The sequence below is a fragment of the Gopherus flavomarginatus genome, chromosome 2 (genome assembly GCF_025201925.1).
Source record: "Gopherus flavomarginatus isolate rGopFla2 chromosome 2, rGopFla2.mat.asm, whole genome shotgun sequence".
NCBI classification, from domain to species: Eukaryota; Metazoa; Chordata; order Testudines; family Testudinidae; genus Gopherus; species Gopherus flavomarginatus.
In genome coordinates, this window is record NC_066618.1 from 5,315,621 (window position 1) to 5,335,321 (window position 19,701).

Below are 19,701 nucleotides of genomic sequence, written 5' to 3' on the forward strand. Positions count from 1 at the left end.
GTTTGGTCTCCCAAGCCCCAGCCTGGTGCCCTAAACACGGGACCATCCTTCTGCTATACAAAGATATTCCGGCACGATCCGTGCTAGAGAAATTACCAGAACAAGGTGGCTAACGTCACCTGTGTTAGAAATACCAAAGACAAGCAAGTTTTGCCACAGAATAATATTGTGATAAGAAAATGAATTTATTTTTAATCTGCGAAGCAGGTATTCAGTGGACAGTAAAGGCAAGAAATGTTCTACTTTCCCAGTGTCTTCACTGTGAAATCCTCATTATTCATTTTTGTCTTAATGTAGCAGTAGTCAGAAATATGATAAAAATGTCACCTTACCCATGGTAACTGGTTATGTAGGGGAAAGTGAGCTGCTTCAGTAGCTCTAGAACAGTGCAGAAATGCCCCTCAAGGTATTCAGAACCTTCCGTTATCTCAGGCACATTTGCAAGCATCATCAGGCAAGACAATGAGACTTACTGTGGCAGAAGTTTGCAGTGTTGTAATAGACCTGTTGGTCCCAGACTATTAGAGACGCACGGGGAGTGACAGGCCTGCCGACAGGGGGAAGGGGTCAATTGCCCAGGGGCCCAGCGATTTAAAAGGCGGATGGGATAGATACATATTTTTAAATTACAGTTTAGAAAAAGAGAGCGATCTGTTTCCTGCTGTTCTGTACAGAGCGCCTTCCCTCATTGTGCCAGTAAGTTTTTCAGAGCGCTGCTGCACCTGCTGTTCTGGCAGAGCATTCACAACAGCAGCCTGGGAACCATGGAGCTTGCTGTCTCCTCTGGTGGTTTGGGAGCTGCTGTGCCTGCCATGCTGGCTTTCCAGCTGCAGGGGTGAGGACAGGGAGACTTGAAAGAGGAACAAGCTCCCTGTGCTCTACCAGATTTCCTTCCCCAGGGCTGCAACTCATCGCCAGACACAAGCCAGCAAATTCAACCACCCAGCTGAACCACCTTAGGTTTACTGAGAGGCAGGTGGGTCCAGCCCCTCCCTCGCTGCCGCTAGCACTGGCTGACAAGCCGTTATGACAGAGGCTCTCAAACGGGGGGTCGCGAGCTGTCAACCTCCACCCCAAACCCCGCATTGCCTCCAGCATTTATATTGATGTTAAATATATGCACAAGTATTTTTAATATATAATGGGGGTCACACTCAGATGCTTATTATGTGAAAGGGGTCATCAATACAAAAGTCTGAGAACCCCTTCGCTATCAGGAGCACAGGATAATGGGCCACCTCCACCGCTAAGCCAGAGAATGAGTGGGTTTTCCCTCTGCCTTATCCCCTGGCTGCCTCCTTGGAGAATTCCTGGTAGATGTGGCGCACCGTGCCTACCATCTGCTCATTGCTCTGGGCATTGATGTCCCAGAGCACCAAATGCACCAGTATTGTATTGTGTATTTCAACCTGGTTGGGCATATTCAGTTACATCTTGTATATCAGTTTTTTCCTTGTCTTTAGATTATACATGAATGACGATTAGGTGTTTAATTAGCCTACTTGATACTGTAGGTGTTTTCTTACTTTGTGCTGCTTTAAATGTTTTATATATTAATTAATTTTATTCCATAATGTATTTATTTAATTTAAATATATAACTCAAAATAACAAATTCTACATCTTATATTTAGGCTCAAAATTTGTTTAATACTGGTGTTGTAACTGGGAGAAAATGTTAACTAGATCAAGCAATGTCGCAATTTACACACAGTGGGTTGTAATGTGTTACCAATAACATAAAAAGTAGGGTCATAAACCTCAGCCATTCTTTTTTTTTGTGTGTGTGGGGGGGGGCATTGACTATTCTGCCCTGGGGCCCGGAATTGCTTTCAGCAGGGCTGGTGAGTGAAGTAGTATCTTTTATTGGACCAGTTTCGGTGGGTGAGTGAGATAAGCTTTTGAGCTTTTGCAGAGCTCTTCTTCAGGTCTGGGAAACTTACTCAGAGTGTAACGGCTAAATACAAGGTGGAACAGATTGTTCAGCATAAGTAGTACTAATGCTGGGGAATCTTTTCCACCTTGTATTTAGCTGTGATGCTCTGAGTAAGTTTTCCAGACCTGGAGAAGAGCTCTGCAAAAGCTCAAAAGCTTATCTCACTCACCCACCGAAATTGGTCCAATAAAAGATATTACTTTACCCACCTTGTCCCTGTGTGAACAGTTGAACAGTGTTGACTGCTGATGAGTTCCCTGAGCTCCTGCGTGTAGGTCAAGGAGCAGTAGTGAGTGTTGGTAGCCAACCTCTACAGTGCAAATCAGATCTCTTCACCCAGTGCATGGTCTTATTCAAGCATCAGGGCTAGCTCCATTCAAAGAGAATGCTGAGAGTGTGCTTAGTCATCCAATTTCCTCGTCAAATTCCTTTCCCAGTAGCTGCCAGTGGGATAAAGCTGGACTTCATAGGTCAGGTCAGCAATACAGAGAGATCAGCTTACATCAGTGGTTCCCAAACTGGGGTTCACAAAATGTTACAGGAGGATCTTGGGGAAAAAATTCCCTAATGGCAGACAGAGCTGTCCCTAGGGACCACGGGCAGCACAAAACCACCAGCTCGGAGCCCCTGGACTTCCAAGAGCTAAGCAGATCAAAGCAAGCATATCTATCACAGTGAGGAGATTTCAATTTCCAGACTCCTTATAAGAAATGGAAAGGGAGGTGGATTTTTTTGCTGTTTTTGAAATTAAATAGGCAACTAGTGTTGTTTTTGAAATTATTATGAAGAACAAGTTTAAGCTCTGTTGTAATGTGTGTTGTTTGCCTAGACTGCTCAAGACCTGAATGCTTGTGTAGGAGGAACTCTTTGAGTTGGCTTCTTAAATACCTTCATGCTGTTTCACATCCCATGCTCCTTGATGAAACATAGGAGCCTTGTCTTATAACAGACTTATTCAAAACAATACAAGCTATGAAAGTGAGATCTTGGAAGAGTATTGCTGTTTTCGTAATGTAATAAAAACACTGGAATGATAAATTATTATTAATAATAGTGTGTAATAAGCATGTTATAAAAATAAATTTCCAAGATCACAGCTTTTATAATTTATATTCAGGTAAAGGAGAAAATCCCTGAAAATACTCATTTTTAGGAGAGGGTTCGTGAGACTTGACATTTTAGTGAAAGGGGTTCACAGGTTGTTAAAGTTTGGGAACCACTGGATTACGTGTTAGCATTTCCACCTTGCTCAATGCTAGGCAATCCAGCTTTGAGACTTTAATGCTTGAAAACATAGCAGCCCAAATCGCAAAGCAGATTTCCTTTCATCACTATGTCCAATGAGGCTGTTGGCTTTTCGGCATGGCATAAGAAATCCCAGATCCTAAAATATCTATCTTGAGAAACACCCCTGAGCTTTGTGCCAGCAGCTGAGATGTGGAATAGCTGCTTGTATTTTCCTGGAGTGTGCTGATTGAACCACAATTGTGTAAAGTGAAAGGTATGACCATGCATAGTTGATGCACCTTTTCCTGGAAAAGCCTACTGGGCGGATGTGCCGAAACTGTTTGTTACGAGAGGGCCAGCTAAACATGTTCAGTCCCAGTTTCACAAACATAGTTCTGGGGCTCAGGAAGGCACTTAAGCGTATGCTTAAGCACCTTTTCTACATAGGAATTCTTTCCTGGTAAATATTCTAGCTGTTAGCCCTCTAGAGCCAGTGCACTTGTTGAAGAGTGAATTGGATCCTGTACTGGCTTCTGCATAATCCGTTGTACTCCACTTCCCCAAGAGGCCTAGTGCTAAGGAAATCGACGCTTGGTGATCAATGCATCAGCAATCAATTTAGCGGGTCTGGTGAAGGCTCACTAAATTGACCACAGATTGCTCTCCCATTGACTCCTGTACTCCACTGGGTAGAGAAGAGCAAGGGGAGCTGACTACATTGCGTAGTGTGGATCCCGCAGTAAGAAGATCTAAGTTATGTTCACTTGAGTTATACTATTCACGTAACTCAAATTGCATAGCTTAGATGGACTTTTCCCTTTAGTGTAGACAAGGGCTACATGGAGACTTAGGTCAGTTTAACAATGCTGCTCAGAGAGTGTGGATTTTCACACTTTTGACATAGTAAATCCAACCTAATTTTCTAGTATAGACTTGATTACCTGGGAAAGGTAATCGGTGTCACAGCTAAATATAAGGTGGAACAGATTTAAGTATAGGAGTTAATGCATTGCAAGGGACCACTCAAAATTAACACCTCTGCAGTCATAAGACAAAGGAGTGTTAGTGAGTTACAGATTGTTGTAAAGAGACATAAAACCAGTATCCTTATGGAGTCCATGACTTTTAGTGTCTACCAAAGTAATGACTGTAGGTTCCCAGGCTTATCTTTTGAAGATGTTGTGTGGGTTTCCTTTGAGGACGAGGACTGAGAGGTCATGTACAGAGTGATCATTTTGTGAAAAGTGCTTGCCCGCAGATGATAGCGTGTTTTTGTCTTTAATAATTTTTTCATTTTTGAGATCATAGTGATTGTCTGGTTTTACCTTCTTAGCTGTTGTGTGGCATTTGATGCACTGTTCTGAGGTGCACCACATGTTGTGATAGGTATATGTGGATCTTTAAAGGTGTGCTGTTGGGAGGGTGAGGGCATTGATCATCATAGCAGTAGAGATATGTCTGTGGGTTTTGCATCTCTTACAGCAGGGTCTAGTGCTGCAGTGCCAACTTTGAGAGATCAAAAATCATGAGATTGGCCCAACAATCATGACATTTAAAAAAAAAAAAAAAAGATTATATTGTGTTTTTAGGTCAGTTCCTTGATTTTTTTTGAACTCCACCTGCCCATCCCCAGGGTGTGTGCATGGGACAACTATTGTTCACTCTCCCACAGATATTGGATAAGGTGATTTTGGCCCCTGCTGCAGGAAATATCACCGCCACATCTGCCCAATTAATCCTGTCCCCGTAGTTCCCCCGTCAGTTCTGTTCCTATCCAACCCCCCTCAGTTCAGTCCCCCAGCTGCTCTCTTCTGCCTGTCAGTTCAGCACCTCCCCATCACCTCCCACCATTCCCAGAACTCATCCCATCTGCTCAGAATCCACCATCAATACAGCCCCCGACCTCATCAGCATCCACCCCGGTCACTTCAGCCCCCTGCAGTCCCCAGGCCATAATCCAGCTCTCCCAGCCTCTGCTCCTCATAGGGTTCTTTGCCCTCCCCAGGTCTGGGAGCTGCAATAGAGTCCCCTCTCCCACTTCCCAGACTGGCAGGGGAGCCATCATTCCTGAGGTGACCCTGACAGCAGGAACCCTTGCCGCACCCGGGTCTGATGGGATTTCCAAGTAAAATTCGCCTCACTTCCTGAACTCTCAAATGTCAGGATGTTTTTTTCTGTTTGTTTATTTGTTTTTTCAGCTGTGAATCCTGACATTTGAGAGTTTTCTCACAAGATCATGAGTGAGGCTTAATTTTACTCAGAAATCACATCTCTTGCGATCTGATTATGAAAGTTGGCATATCTGGTGCTGCTTTGAGTTGGTGTGTCCTGGTCTGCGAGGAGCTTGCATCTGATGATGATGAGCTCTCAAATGAGCTCACCTAGGGTGTTTGTCTTTGTTAGCATTTTCTATCACCCATGGGCAAAAACTTTTCACAAAACGATCACACCATATCTGACCTCTCCCACCAACCTGCCCATCTTCAAGAGCTTCCCCTACCAATATAGCTGCCGCCGCTCGTTGGAGGTGGGTTAATTATGTCAACAGGAGAGCTCTCTCCCGTCTGCCTACAGTGGCTACACGAAAGTTCTATCTTGGTAGTGCAGCTGTACCAGTGTAAGGGCTTGGCTGCACTTGCAGATGTAGAGCCCAGGGAGTTAAACCAGCCTTTGGAGACCACAGCAGGGAAAACGCTGCCCTGTGTTTACACTGTCAGCTGCAAGCGCACTGGTGGGGCCACATGAGCAGCTCTCGCAGCACCGCAAAGAGCAGTGTGTTGTGGTAGCTATCCCTATGTGCAAGTGGCTTCAACGTGCTTTTCAAATGGTGTGTGTGTAGTATGACAGGGAGTGTGTTGTGTATATGTGGGGGGAGAGACAGTGTGTTTTGGGGGGCTGAGTATGTGTCAGCATGCTGTCTTGTAAGTTCAGACAGCAGCAGACCCCACACACAGCAGCATTCCACACTAATGGTTTTCTTTGTCCTGGAGCAGATAAGCAGCCCGCTGTCAGAAATGGAGCTTTGAAAGGGGATATTCCCACGCCTGCAGCAGAGTTCAAAACAATGGCCACTTGACTTCAGGGGATCATGGGATGTTTCTGGAGGCCAGTCACAGTGCAGTAATGCAACACGTCATCCATACTGACGCCCAAGTGTTTAGCTAGGGTGCAGCAAGCCTTATGCTTTTCGTGGAAGTGTATTACCGGGAGCGCTCCAGCTGCAGAGTCCAGGCGCTCTAGGTGCCTTGCCAGTATGGACTCCTCAGGAGTTAGGGCACCTGGGGCTGCTTTAATGCGCTCTAACTTGCTAATGTAGCCAAGCCCTAAGGTTTCCGGTGTGGACAGGGCTTACCTTCTTTTGTCCTATGACCGCAGAGGTGTTAATGGACCACTTCATTTTGAATGGTCCCTTGCAACAGAGTTAACTCCTAGGCTTCCCAATCTATTCCACATTGTATTTAGCTGTAACACTCTGATTGCCTTTCTCAGACTTGAAGAGCTCTGCTTAGCTCGAATGCTTGTCTTGGCCAGGTCGATCACATCATATCTGACCTCTCCTGCTGACATAGCTACCACTACTCATTGGGAGTGGATTAATTACACTGAAAGGAGAGTTCTGTCTGTCCCCTTAGGGCTAGTCTATACTGGCAACGTTAAAACTCTAAAAAAACCCCACCTCCACGAGGGGCGTAGTGCGGCTCCCAGCCCTGGTGCGCTATCTACACTGGTGCTTTACGGCACTGAAACTTGCTGCACTTGGGTGTCTGGGTGTTTTTTCACACCCCTGAGCGAGAAAATTGCAGTGCTGTAATGTGCCAGTGTAGACAAGCCCTTAGAGTGGCTACATGAGAGCTTGCAGCTGCACCACTGTGAGCTCTCTTGTGTAAACATGGCCTTAAGAGGCAGAAAGAGAATGATTTAATTCAGGTCAGAGTTGGTTTACCATTAGAAAAGGCATCCTTTGATTTTTATTTCAGTACATCTCCAACTCTGTATATTTATAGTAAACAGGAAAGATGGCAACTGTAGATCCTGCTGGCTTAAATCCTCTGCTGACATACTTGGATTGCTGACACAGAGTGACTGTAGCACTTGAAATGGTTGTATAAACTGAACAGATTTGATATACAGGTTATTGAGAGAAAATAAAATGGAGACCACCACAATGCCATGTTTTAGGACTATATGTGCACTTTAAGAGATCTGGACCTTTTTGTTCTGTTTACAAACTTGTGGGACTTACGTGATCCTTCCCACCCCACAGTTATATCAGCAGTGGTCTCAAATGTCCAGCTGAAAATTTGATTGTTTGTCTGGCTTGCTTTGCAGGAGGTGTATCGAATCCCAAAGAAGAGTCAAGCAGAAAAGGAAAGTAGTGGTATGTAGCTAAGGAATCTTTCAAGTAGCAGCTGAAACTAATTTCCTCCAGAGAGGATTCATTTTCCTTCTGTCTAAAGTTGAATGCTTATCAGAGAGGCTGCGCGCGCACACACACACACACACACACACACACTTTTTTATTATATGTATTACAGTGGAACCTAAGGGATCCTTGTGGTTGATGCTGTACATACACATTGTTCAAGACGGTTTCTGCCCTAAACCGTTTACAGTCAAGGTAGACAGTACAGGCGAATGTTGGGAGAAAGGAAGTATTGCTATTTTCATTTTAAGATGGGGAACTGCAGCACAGAGTAAAGGACTTGCTCAAAGTCACTTAGTCTATGGTAGAGCTAAGAGTTTAACGCCCATCTCCTGAATCCCAGCCCAGTGTCTTAACCATGAGTCCACTGTTCCTCTCTACAGCTAATACATAATCCGATAACAGTAAGGACATTCGGAGTGGGATGTACAGAGGCTTCTCGCTACATGGACAGAGGGGGCTTTAAACTCAGAGGCTTCTCTCTGTGCCTACTGGTATTGGACTCCATACAGTGCATCTCCCGTTAACTGAGTATCTTCCTTTTGTGGGTCCCCAGCTTCAGGTGTCGTACGCACCAGGTCTTAAGTCATGTTTGCTGAACCCGCTTAAAACCACTTTTCATAGACTCTAGGACTGGAAGGGACCTCGAGAGGTCATCGAGTCCAGTCCCCTGCCCTCATGGCAGGACCAAATACTGTCTAGACCATCCCTAATAGACATTTATCTAAGCTACTCTTAAATATCTCCAGAGATGGAGATTCCACAACTTCCCTAGGCAATCTATTCCAGTGTTTAACTACCCTGACAGTTAGGAACTTTTTCCTAATGTCCAATCTAAATCTCCCTTGCTGCAGTTTAAGCCCATTGTTTCTTGTTCTATCATTGGAGGCTAAGGTGAACAGTTTTCTCCCTCCTCCTGATGACACCCTTTTAGATACCTGAAAACTGCTATCATGTCCCCTCTCAGTCTTCTCTTTTCCAAACTAAACAAACCCAATTCCTTCAGCCTTCCTTCATAGGTCATGTTCTCAAGACCTTTAATCATTCTTGTTGCTCTTCTCTGGACCCTCTCCAATTTCTCCACATCTTTCTTGAAATGCGGTGCCCAGAACTGGACACAATACTCCAGTTGAGGCCTAACCAGCGCAGAGTAAAGCGGAAGAATGACTTCTCGTGTCTTGTTTACACACCTGTTAATGCATCCCAGAATCATGTTTGCTTTTTTTTGCAACAGTATCACACTGTTGACTCATATTAAGCTTAAGCGTATCAGCAGACCAATGTGAGTGGATGTAAAAAGTGTTCAAACCTACTTTGAGACTGGTACCATAGCCTGGATAAAAGGCAAGATTAGAACATTGTTTCCAAGCTCAGTTTACAAATCAGTAGCTCTTTTGTACCTGGGTCCAAGGATCTCCATGCATACTGGGGTTCGATATAAACAAGAAACAGAAGCAGTTTGTACCCCTGGGTTGCAATTCTGTCTCACCAGGTCACTGATTTGTAACTTTAGCTCGGACTGTGTGTTTGCACCTTTTACTCACTGTTTCATGAGGAGAGGGGGAACTCAAATCTGGTGTGTAGTGCTTGTTACTTTTTATCTATGCACAGCCCTACAAGAACAAAATCAATTAAAACAAGATGTTAAATTACATCTAGTGCTACGTGACATGGGGGCATTTGTGGAAAGTGACTTACATGCCCTGGGCACCTTATGTTGCCCATTTGCAGGGACTTAAGGGCCTGTTATTTATTTATTTATTTATTTATTTATTTTTCCTTATGTAAAAAAGATTGGAGCTAAAGAGGTTGTTCTCAAGCACTGCAGAAAGAGCGACTCTACTGCTCTTCACAAACAGCAATTCATGCTAGTTTTACATTGATTGGATGACCTTTGACAAATTAATTGAATTGTGCTAGCGACGGAAAATACTCTGCTGTACCCTGAAGAATTAATGGCATTCTTGAGATGTGTTGGATATATTAGACAATTGCACAACCCAAGTCCTTGCAAATTTTCAGCTTTGCAATGATTCAGATATGAGCACTCAAGGAATTAACTATTAATACAGTACAGCACCATGGTATGTTATATGTGCACTCATACTGTGACAATACATTCACTTCAGAGTTCTCTTGTGGTATAATGCTGTGGCTTTCAGAAGTGGGACATTTTTTAAAATCAAGCTCTTCTTTTGGAGCATCTTCACTTCTCTTTCCCCTTTCTATGCCTTTCCATTTGGCAGCCGTACAGGTGACATTAATATTAAGACACTATTAATGAGATAAAAAGAAATAGGATACTGTTAAAGAAATATAAAAAAAATTAAATGATAAATAAATTTAAATAAATTAAAAATAAATATAAATTTAAATAAAATAAAGAAATTCTCTTAATGTGATAGGTGTAACTGATTATGAAATCTGCAGATTGTATCCATGCCGTTCGTTCATAGCTCAGAGAGAAGTTGTAGGCTAGGTGTAGAAATTATCAGATGGGCTTCAATAGTCTTAAATTCTGATTCTATAAAATTTCTTCACAGCTTGTAGAAGGCTCTTATTTTATGGGGCCAAATGTCCCTGTTTCCTGCTGTCCTTCCTCTCCAGGTCACTTGACCGTTCTTTCCTTCTGCATGTTTGGTACCTCTGTAATTTTGTTTGTGCTTAATTCCTCTTTCCCCACCCACCCTTGACTAAGATAGGAATCAGGATATAAGTAAGTGTTGGGGTTTGAAAAATCTCTGGCCTTTATGAAAAGCATCCTAGACTGTGCTTACAGGTAGCAGAAGGCATCACTCCTTGCAGACTGACAAGTGCTTCATCAGTGTGACACTATTTTGCAGACAGACAGCGTATGCGCTGGAGATCACTATTGAAGAATCACTGATAACAGCGCAAAATATCATGACCTGTCTCACTGCAAGTGTCTTATAATTGTGACAGTTCCTTGATAGGTATAGTAACATGTCAGTGCTGCAAATTCGGGGTGCACAGATCAATTGTGAAAAATGACAGTAGTGTAAAAGATAAAGTGCCAAAAAGTTGAAGGAATATATTGTGTTGTGTCAACATGTCTAAACACTGAGTAGGACCTGTTTCTTGTTTTAAAGGGTTTTACGGAAGCAATTATGTTCAAACTGTACATGAAAGAGGCCGTAGTGTCAAAACGTGTCCCTAGTGATTGATACAAAGTCACACTCCGCCAGTGCGCTTCGTCACCTGGGCTGATTATCTGGAGACAAAATTCAAGTTTTACCACACACATTATGTGCTTCCCCTTGTTAAAAACTCCTAGAGTTCTAGGCCAGATGCTTTTCAAGTCTAATAAAATATGTAATCAATGTTGAAGACTATGCGCATGCCAAGTTTTTTATATCCAAACTTTTCAAGTGCAAAAATGCATCTAATAACCTATATTAAGGTCTGAAGACCTCATTTTTCACTCTGATTAAATTTTTTTCAAATTCAGTTGGAGGAGGAGGGGGGAATTCCCATGGGGTCTAAGAATAAGCATGATAAATTTCGATCTGTTACGTAATGTCCCAGGAAAGAGAGAAGTCACTAAAAATAGAGTGTTAAAAAGAAAGTATTGTCTCGTCCATAACTACAGTGTAGTGCTAATAGGAGGCATCCTGTATTTCATTTGAGTGATTGGGCCAAAAAATACACGTACGACAACAGCAGCAAAGGTGAAAGGAGAAACCTACTGAAATCTAAAGACTACTTCCTTTTATCCATCTTGCTTAACAGGAGACCGGGGGAGGGATGCAGTTGGTCATAGGGATCAAACTGCTACCCCAAAGAATCCAAACCAGAGCAGAGAGAGAGACCCTGAGAGGCAGAGCCAGAGTAAAGAGAAGAAGAAACGGAGAGAGTCATTGTCCCCACCATCTTCGGCCTATGAGCGAGGAACCAAGAGGCCGGATGACAGGCAAGTTGTCTTACTGTACCATTTCCATCAAGGATGCTCATGCTGAGGGTTCTGATGATCCCATGTCAGTCCAGCAGGGGAAAGTTGAGTTTATTTAGCCTTTTCAAACTAAAGTTGCCAAAGTTGATTTTTTGTGACCTTCTGAAAATAAATAGGAAAAAGGAAATTTTCTATTAAATGAATATACTGTGTGGTCATTGATAATGGACATGGAAGCAAGTCTTTCATTTCTAGATGACTGCTTCAAATGTAGTCCGCTTCAGCTAGGGTAGCTTGGAGTTGTGTAGCTACAACTGAGAAGAGCTGAACAGACCATTGCAAATACCCTTAGTGCCTCCCATCAACTTCTCAGTGCTGCTTGAGAATGAATTATGCTGGTGGTGTTTTGGTGATGGAAGCCGTATCCAGTTCTCATTCAGAAATGACCATGAAAGTGGGAAAGTTTAGAAGGGAAGTCAGAGGGTACCAACCTGGACTCTGAAGACTTCCCCTTAGCCTATCCAGGAAATACTCTATTTAATTTTAAATTACTTTGCACTAGGACCTGCCTGCACACTGCAGATAATAAAAGTGCAAAGCCAAAAAAGAAATAACTTCCCTGGATACATAGAAAATCCTCAAAAGCACCTTTTTATATATAAAAAATTGAAATTATTCAGTGGCTATCCAGCAAAAAAAATAACGCAAGGAAATGCATCATCAGGCAGCTATTTCTCTCCCATTACCCTTCCTTCCCCTTTCTCCACAAACAGTTTCATCAGGCTGCATTTGCTCAGGTAAAGTGACTTTTAGAAACCTATAAAAACAATTAAAATGGCGCCACACGATGGTGGTTCTTCCTGAGCAATCTGTTGGCCGTCTCCCCTGCACAGTTTCTTCACAGCTTAGCTTTGCCAGCACGTGAGAGGTTAGTGAAGTGCTGCTATTTCCGTCTTGTATACTACTTGTATATCACTTCTTGTCTTTAGATAATCTGAAAAGAACTTTAATTAGCCCTTTAAAAATATCCTATGAGGTAGGTAAGCAGTATCTTCATATTACATATAGGCAAACTTTAAATAAGAGGTTAGAGATGCCCTCACCTTGAAATCTAATTAATTTTTTTAATTAGTTTAAAGTAGCTTCAGTTACTGCACCTGTCCCTGAGACCCTTTGCAAATTTTTGTTTTTTTTTTAAATCAAACTATCTATTTTAAAAATACTTTCTGTGAAACATCCAGACAAAGGGGAGAACTGGCTAATTACCTATGGGAAACAGTGAAACTGACAATGCACAAAAACAATTCAGAAGTGATTTCATTTTGGTTTGTATTACATTAGTAGCAAGAGGCCCTAACCAAGATCCGAGGTTCCATTGTGTTAGTTGCAGGACATACACAGAGTAAGAGACAGTCCCTGTCTAAATAGACAAGATGGACAAAGGTTGGGAGGAAAGAGGTAGTATCCCCATTTTTCAGATGGGAAACTGAGAGAAAGAGAGTTCGTGACTTGGCCAGGATCACCCAGGAAGTCTGACAGAACTAGGTATTGGACTCAGATCTGCTGAGTGAGCTTCAACCCCCAGTCCAAGAGGGACTTGTCACAGACCATGCAGGAAGGTAGGATTAGAATTTGAGAACCTTCTGGCTCCTAGTCCTGTGGTCCAACCACTTCTGTGTGCCTGCCATTAAACTGCTTACAACGTTAAAGTCAGAATATGTGCACATTTTCATTATTCTGATGTCATTAATACAACTCAATGGAAGCAAATGGAATAGTGGACAATTAGAGGAGAAATTGACATACAGAAAGTTGATTGGGAACAGTGTGGGAACCTACTGAAATTTAATAGTTATGGTCCACATTTAATATAATATATAATCCTTCTGCAGGATTAGCAAACGCCGCCGTGTATGGAGGGAGAGAAGTCCTGTTAAATATAACAAATGGCTAAAAGTATGTCCCAAGTATTGAGCATGAGCCATATCTGTACGTTAACAATGTCAAATCACACTACTGAATATCATTTCGTTTTCATATGGACCCTTAAACTGCCCAGTCTAGCAACTCATGTCATCTGGATGGTTATTTTTCAAGTGCTGTATGAGCGTGTGGAATTGTGTAGAGTCTAAAGGAAACAAAATGGCCCCTGCTCAGAGAGCCAAGATACTGCATGTTCATTGTGATCCAGTGCTGACGACTGGAGAGACGAATGTGACAACTGGTGGAGCGGGTTGGGCAAATGAAGCAGAGTCGGTTGAGCTGGTCCCAGAAAACAAGGAGTCGATAATTCTGAATAAGCTATGCTTAGAGATGATGAAAGGCAGCAGAGATTAGTGGAGTTAGTAAACGCTACATTAAGTATGTGGGATTCTTGGGGGCAAGACAGAACTCTTGTTCTGACTATCTAAAATGCAACACACATCCTTGTTAAAGCCAGTACTGAGCCAGTCAAGGTCTGCTATATGGACTTCAGAAAAGCTGAGAGAGAATAATTGATTACAAAAAAGTCACATTTTTCAAATAACACAGCATTCCATTGTCCTCATGTTATTCTCTATTAAGCACGTTTGAAAGGCCAGCATAAAAATTGGAATATAAATCCACAAAAAATATCCATTTGCAGAACAAAAACCAAACAAATGACTGTAGGCAGAAGTAGAGCTGGATGAAATTACTAACATCTATTAAGAGAGATAAAAATGGCAAAAAGCACAGGAAACATGAGACAAGGTAAACTTCGTGGCAGAAAAGTTCTCATTACAGCAAGGGGAAGATTAGAAAAACAGAAAATACTCACTAGCAAATGATTGAGCATGAGTGGTCTCTGGTGATAGAGATCAGGAAGCCCTTTCTTTGCATGTTCTTCCCAGATGCACCCTCGCTGTGTAAACAGTGACTTTGTGTAGGAGGAAAATATGCAAAATGTAGCATGGCAAAAATGAAGCTCGGAGAATGAGGGGATGACTGCCCTTAGAGGCATCCTAATAATCGTTAATCTGACCCCATCTTGTAATATGGGCCAATCAGTCCGCAGCTAGGGCACTTTGGATAGTACTTTATTCCAAAAAACTGTATGAAATCCTTATAGTGGAGGTGAGCAGAACAGATGAAGTCAAAGCGGTGGAGAACTCCAGAGGTGTTCTCAGAACACTGGAGGATTTGGAGGTATGCTGGCATGCCCTTGGCACACTTCCTTGCCCTTGCTGCTTCTCTGGAGTGGAGATTCTCCTAGAGGAGATGGGCCCTTGGATGAATGGAGGAACTATTATGACACACACTTAACGTCATGACTGAATCACTTGCCTTTTTTTGTATTTATTCCCTTGTGTGAGTTGTCTCTTAATACAAGTTCTTTGGATAAGTGCAGAAAAATACTGACTTTTTCGTTTAATTATTTAAATTGGATTCTCACTACCAACAAGATTCACATAAATACAAGTATTTGAACTGGACTGAAGAAACAAAAGGGCATCTTAACTAATGTACTTGTAGCAATATCCAGCAAACTGGATGCGTGAATAAAAAGTTGATGTATATATGAATATATTGGCTGCTTTGTAGAACCCACTATAGTTAATGCTGTAAAGCATTTTCACTTGTAACCCCTGTTTTCATGCACTCATAACTTTCAAAAATATCCACCTTTTCATCTTTAATTTTCCATGCTTTGTGTCTGACCTAAGCTATCTTTTTTTTACCCTTGGAAAATCTTGTCAGCAGTTTTGTGTTTCAGGAAGAAAAATATTACTCCTATTTAAATAAATAAATAAATGGAAAAAGTCAAACCACATTTTTTTTAGGCAGATCTGTGGTCCAGTAAATAGCACAACTCTAAATGGAAGTCGATTGTTTATAATTCCATTGTTCTTAAATAACATTTGCAAATTAAGATGGAGACTAGTATTCAGAAATAATTAAAAGGTTCCAAAAGGTCTCAGTGGTTGAATGTCAATTATTGAGTTATGCATGCAAAGAAGTCTTAATCTTCTTGTGCCAGAAACGTTTGAATGTTTTTCACCCTTGCGTAGCTCCAGATCAATGAATATATTTCATTCCCTTTATCAAAAAAATTGAGAGTCATGAAGCATGGAAAATATCAGCCAAAACAGATATATTTTGAGAAATTTATAAGCCTATGAAAAGGCAACTATAAGGAAATATCAGTGTAATGTTATCTGCTATCATGTTGACCACTAGGAAAAGTTATAATGCAATAGATATATTTAAATTATCCAGCTCAATTTCTCTTGGGTTGCATTGCTTAAACTTGAGGGCATAAAGGCACATAAAATGTATCTTACACGGAGACAGCATAATTACCTGTGTTGCTCTGCTAAAATCCTTAAATGCTCTGACAGACCCAGAGCCATGATACAGCTGTGAAGAGGGAAATCCTCCAGGGGAATGAACATTACAGGAGTGGGAGAACAGTGACATGAGGTTCCTCAGTATTTTTGGATGCTACTCAATGTCAATGTCTTAATTCACAATTAAGACTTGCCATTGTAAACATACAATAGTTAGGGAATTCTAAGGTTTAGGTTCCCACTGGAAATATCATTTGCCCAAACTCCTTTTGCTTATACATTATATTGCAACACGGCAGAGGCTACCCAGCTGTTGTCCAAACCGCTGTTGGCTCGCAAAAGACTGGCTAATCCAAGGTTCTGGCTTCTTCATGTTCCAGTTGCTAAAAGTGTATTAAAAACCCTAGAAGTATTCTTTTCCTAATATTTTTCCAAAAGGCCATTACTGTACTGACCACAGAGATGTTATGTTAATGGAAAGAGAGGGAACCAACTAACTTAAGACGTGGACCATGCTATGAAAATTTTTGGGATTGCCTCTATTACTGGATAGTATGTTACATTTACCCCACGTATAACAAGTTATGTTAACGTTTACTTATGCAAATACAGCTTGAGGGAGCCCAGAAAGGGAACATGTAAACTATAGCTGTCTGCTGGTCTGAATAAACTTTCACTGGATTTTTTAAATCTGGTGTGGTACTGGATACTTCGTTTGGGGTTCTTCCAGTAGTATGGTTTTCTTTCCTCCACCAAAAGGTTAAGTTTCAGGATTAGATCTGCCTGTGATAATATGAACAAGATCTTCTTTTGCATTATTTTGAATGGGCTTTTTAGAAAAGTAAATGCTTTACACGTGTGTGTGTGTGTGTGTGTGTGAATGTCTTTCGCACACGTGCAGAGAATATGAGTCTGTGTATGAAGTGGAGAAAATGTCCAAACCTAGTGAGTTGTTTTTCTTTTGCAGTCTATTTCAGGCAATCTTTTCTTCAAAGGAATTTTAAAATTCACTCTAGAGCGAAGAAACGTGTTCCAAGGTTCAATTTGGAGCGATAAATGTTCTGTTATGACTCCTATCTTCCCTCTCCATTTGGTTTTTAATGCATTTATTGATTGGCCTTTATCTATAAATAGCATCCAAGGGTGCCCCTATAATCTGTGTAACTCTGGGGCAGAAGTTATGAAGTGGTTCTCTTTTTCAGGTATGACACACCCGCTTCTAAGAAGAAAGTGCGGCTCAAGGATCGCAACAAGCTGTCCACAGAAGAACGCAGGAAGCTGTTTGAACAGGAAGTAGCTCAGCGGGAGGCTCAGAAACAACAGCAGCAACTACAGAACCTAGGAATGACTTCCCCACTTCCATACGATTCCATGGGCTACAGCGCACCCCACCACAGCTTTATTGGCTATCCCCCTGGCTATCCCATGCAGGCTTATGTGGATCCCAGCAATCCCAATGCTGGGAAGGTGCTACTACCCACGCCGAGCCTGGATCCCATGTGCTCTCCTGCAGCCTATGAGCATCCCCAGACTTTGGTTGGGCACACAGTCGAACCACCCATGACAACTCCTCAGCCGGTACCAGTAGTACAACATGTAGCAACAACGATGGAGGTTTCTGCTCCTCAATACGTAGCACAAAGTGACACCGTGGTCCATCAGGAACCTAATGTAGCTGTCTTGCCACTGCCTGCCCCGGGTCCAGTGCAGGGGCAGAGTTATGGAGTATGGGATTCCAGTCAGCAGACTGTAGCTGTGCAACAGCAGTACTCTCCAGCTCAGTCTCAACCAACCATATATTACCCAGGACAGACGTGTCAGACTGTTTATGGTGTGACGTCACCTTATTCTCAGACGACTCCACCAATTGTACAGGTAACTCTCTATTAGAAAATGCATAATGAACCCTTCAAACTCAGCTTGTTGATAAGCACCAGACAATGAAAGGAGTTATTTGTCTTTCAACTAGCAATCTTTTTCTACAGTTAACACTTCTAGCTCTAGTATCTGATGAGTCTGGAGCATTGGGGCAGTTTAATCCTGTGAGCCTGCCTTGTGGGGTCTGAGTGAAGCAGACTCTTCTAATTTATTAAGATTGTTTTTTTTTTTCTTTAATGTGCACAGTGAAGAATTTCTTAGTCACTGGGACTGCGTGCTTAGCAGTTGGAGAGAGATTTTTCCTACTCTATATATGTTTTATCCATTACTTTTTCTGTTGTTAATGTCTGTTTTTGTGAACAGATGCTTCTGGGCAAGGGATTATACTCTTACATAGTATGTTATAGAGGGTACGTCTGCACTACAGGATTATTCCCATTTTACATAAACCGGTTTTGTAAAACAGATTGTATAAAGTCAAGAGCACGCGGCCACACAAAGCACAATAAGTCGGTGGTGTGCGTCCATGTACCAAGGCTAGCATAGATTTCTGGAGTGTTGCACTGTGGGTAGCTATCCCGTAGCTATCCCATAGTTCCCACAGTCTCCCCTGCCCATTGGAATTCTGGGTTGAGATCCCAATGCATGATGGTTCAAAAACAGTGTCGCAGGTGATTCTGGGTAAATGTCGTCACTCATTCCTTCCTCCGTGAAAGCAACGGCAGACAATCATTTTGCACCCTTTTTCCCTGGATTGCCCTGGCAGACACCATAGCATGGCATCCATGGAGCCCGTTTTGCCTTTTGTCACTCACCGTATGTGTACTGGATGCTGCTGACAGAGGTGGTACTGCAGCGCTACACAGCAGCATTCATTTGCCTTTGCAAGGTAGCAGAGACGGTCACCAGTCGTTCTGTACCGTCTGCTGTGCCGTTGTAAATTGGTGATGAGATGACGGTTATCAGTCGTTCTGTACCGTCTGCTGCTGTCATGGGTGCTCTTGGCTGACCTTCGCTGAGGTCGGCTGGGGGTGCAAAGACAAAAATGGGAATGACCCCCCAGGGCATTCCCTCCTTTATGTTGTATCTAAAAATAGAGTCAGTCCTGCCTAGAATATGGGGCAGGTGTACTAGAGAACCAGTGTATCAGAGAACCAGAGAGCACAGCCGCTCTGTGTCAGATCCCACAGAAATGATGAGCTGCATGCCATTCTAGGGGATGTCCCTGCAACAACCCTACCGGTTGCTTCCCTCCTCCCCCAACCCTTCTGGGCTACCGTTGCAGGGTCCCCCATTTGTGTGATGAAGTAATAAAGAATGCAGGAATAAGAAACACTGACTTGTTAGTGAGATAAAATGAGGGGGAGGCAGCCTCCAGCTGCTATAATAGTCCAGGCAGGACATTAAACGGTGTAGGGGAGAGGAGCGCAGCATCCCGCTGCTATGATAGTCCAGGCAGTGCAGAATCTTTTCTTTAGACATGAAAGGGGTGGGGGCTGATGGAACTCAGCCCCCAGTTGCTATGATGAGGACAGTTACCAGCTGTTCTGTACCATCTGCCGGGAATAACTGGGAGTCATTCCTATTTTTACCCAGGCGCCCCCGGCTGACCTCACCTGAGGCCAGCCAGGAGCACTCACAGGCTGATGATGATGGCTATCAGTCCTTCTGCACTGTATTGTCTTCCACCTGGGAAGGGAGGGGAGAGGATGCTACTGTTCATTGCCCCAGCACCGTGTCTACCAGCAGCATGCAGTAGACATACGGTGACATTGAAAAAAGTCAAGAAACAATTTTTTTCCCTTTTCTTTCACAGGGAGGTGAGGGGGAGTAAGTTGACGAGATATACCCTGAACCACCCCGGACAATGTGTTTGACCCTACAGGCATTGGGAGCTCAGCCAAGAATGCAAATGCTTTTCTGAGACTGCGGGGACTGTGGGATAGCTGGAGTCCTCAGTACCCCCTCCCTCCCTCCATGAGCGTCCATTTGATTCTTTGGCTTTCCATTAGGCTTGT

The 19,701-nt window shown here is 42.8% G+C and overlaps 1 protein-coding gene across 8 annotated transcripts in view; it reads left to right on the forward strand.

Moving 5' to 3' along the window:
- Positions 1-19,701, forward strand: part of SETD2 (SET domain containing 2, histone lysine methyltransferase) — a 157,266-nt gene that overhangs the window by 81,888 nt on the left and 55,677 nt on the right. For 7 of the 8 annotated variants that reach the window (XM_050942380.1, XM_050942385.1, XM_050942384.1 and 4 more), the window contains 3 exons: positions 7,492-7,540; positions 11,336-11,516; positions 17,008-17,680. In XM_050942380.1, the coding sequence (XP_050798337.1) occupies positions 7,492-7,540; positions 11,336-11,516; positions 17,008-17,680 (903 nt within the window). Of the gene's footprint in view, positions 1-7,491; positions 7,541-11,335; positions 11,517-17,007; positions 17,681-19,701 lie in introns of those variants that run through there. The other variant, XR_007772824.1, reaches the window with a different exon arrangement.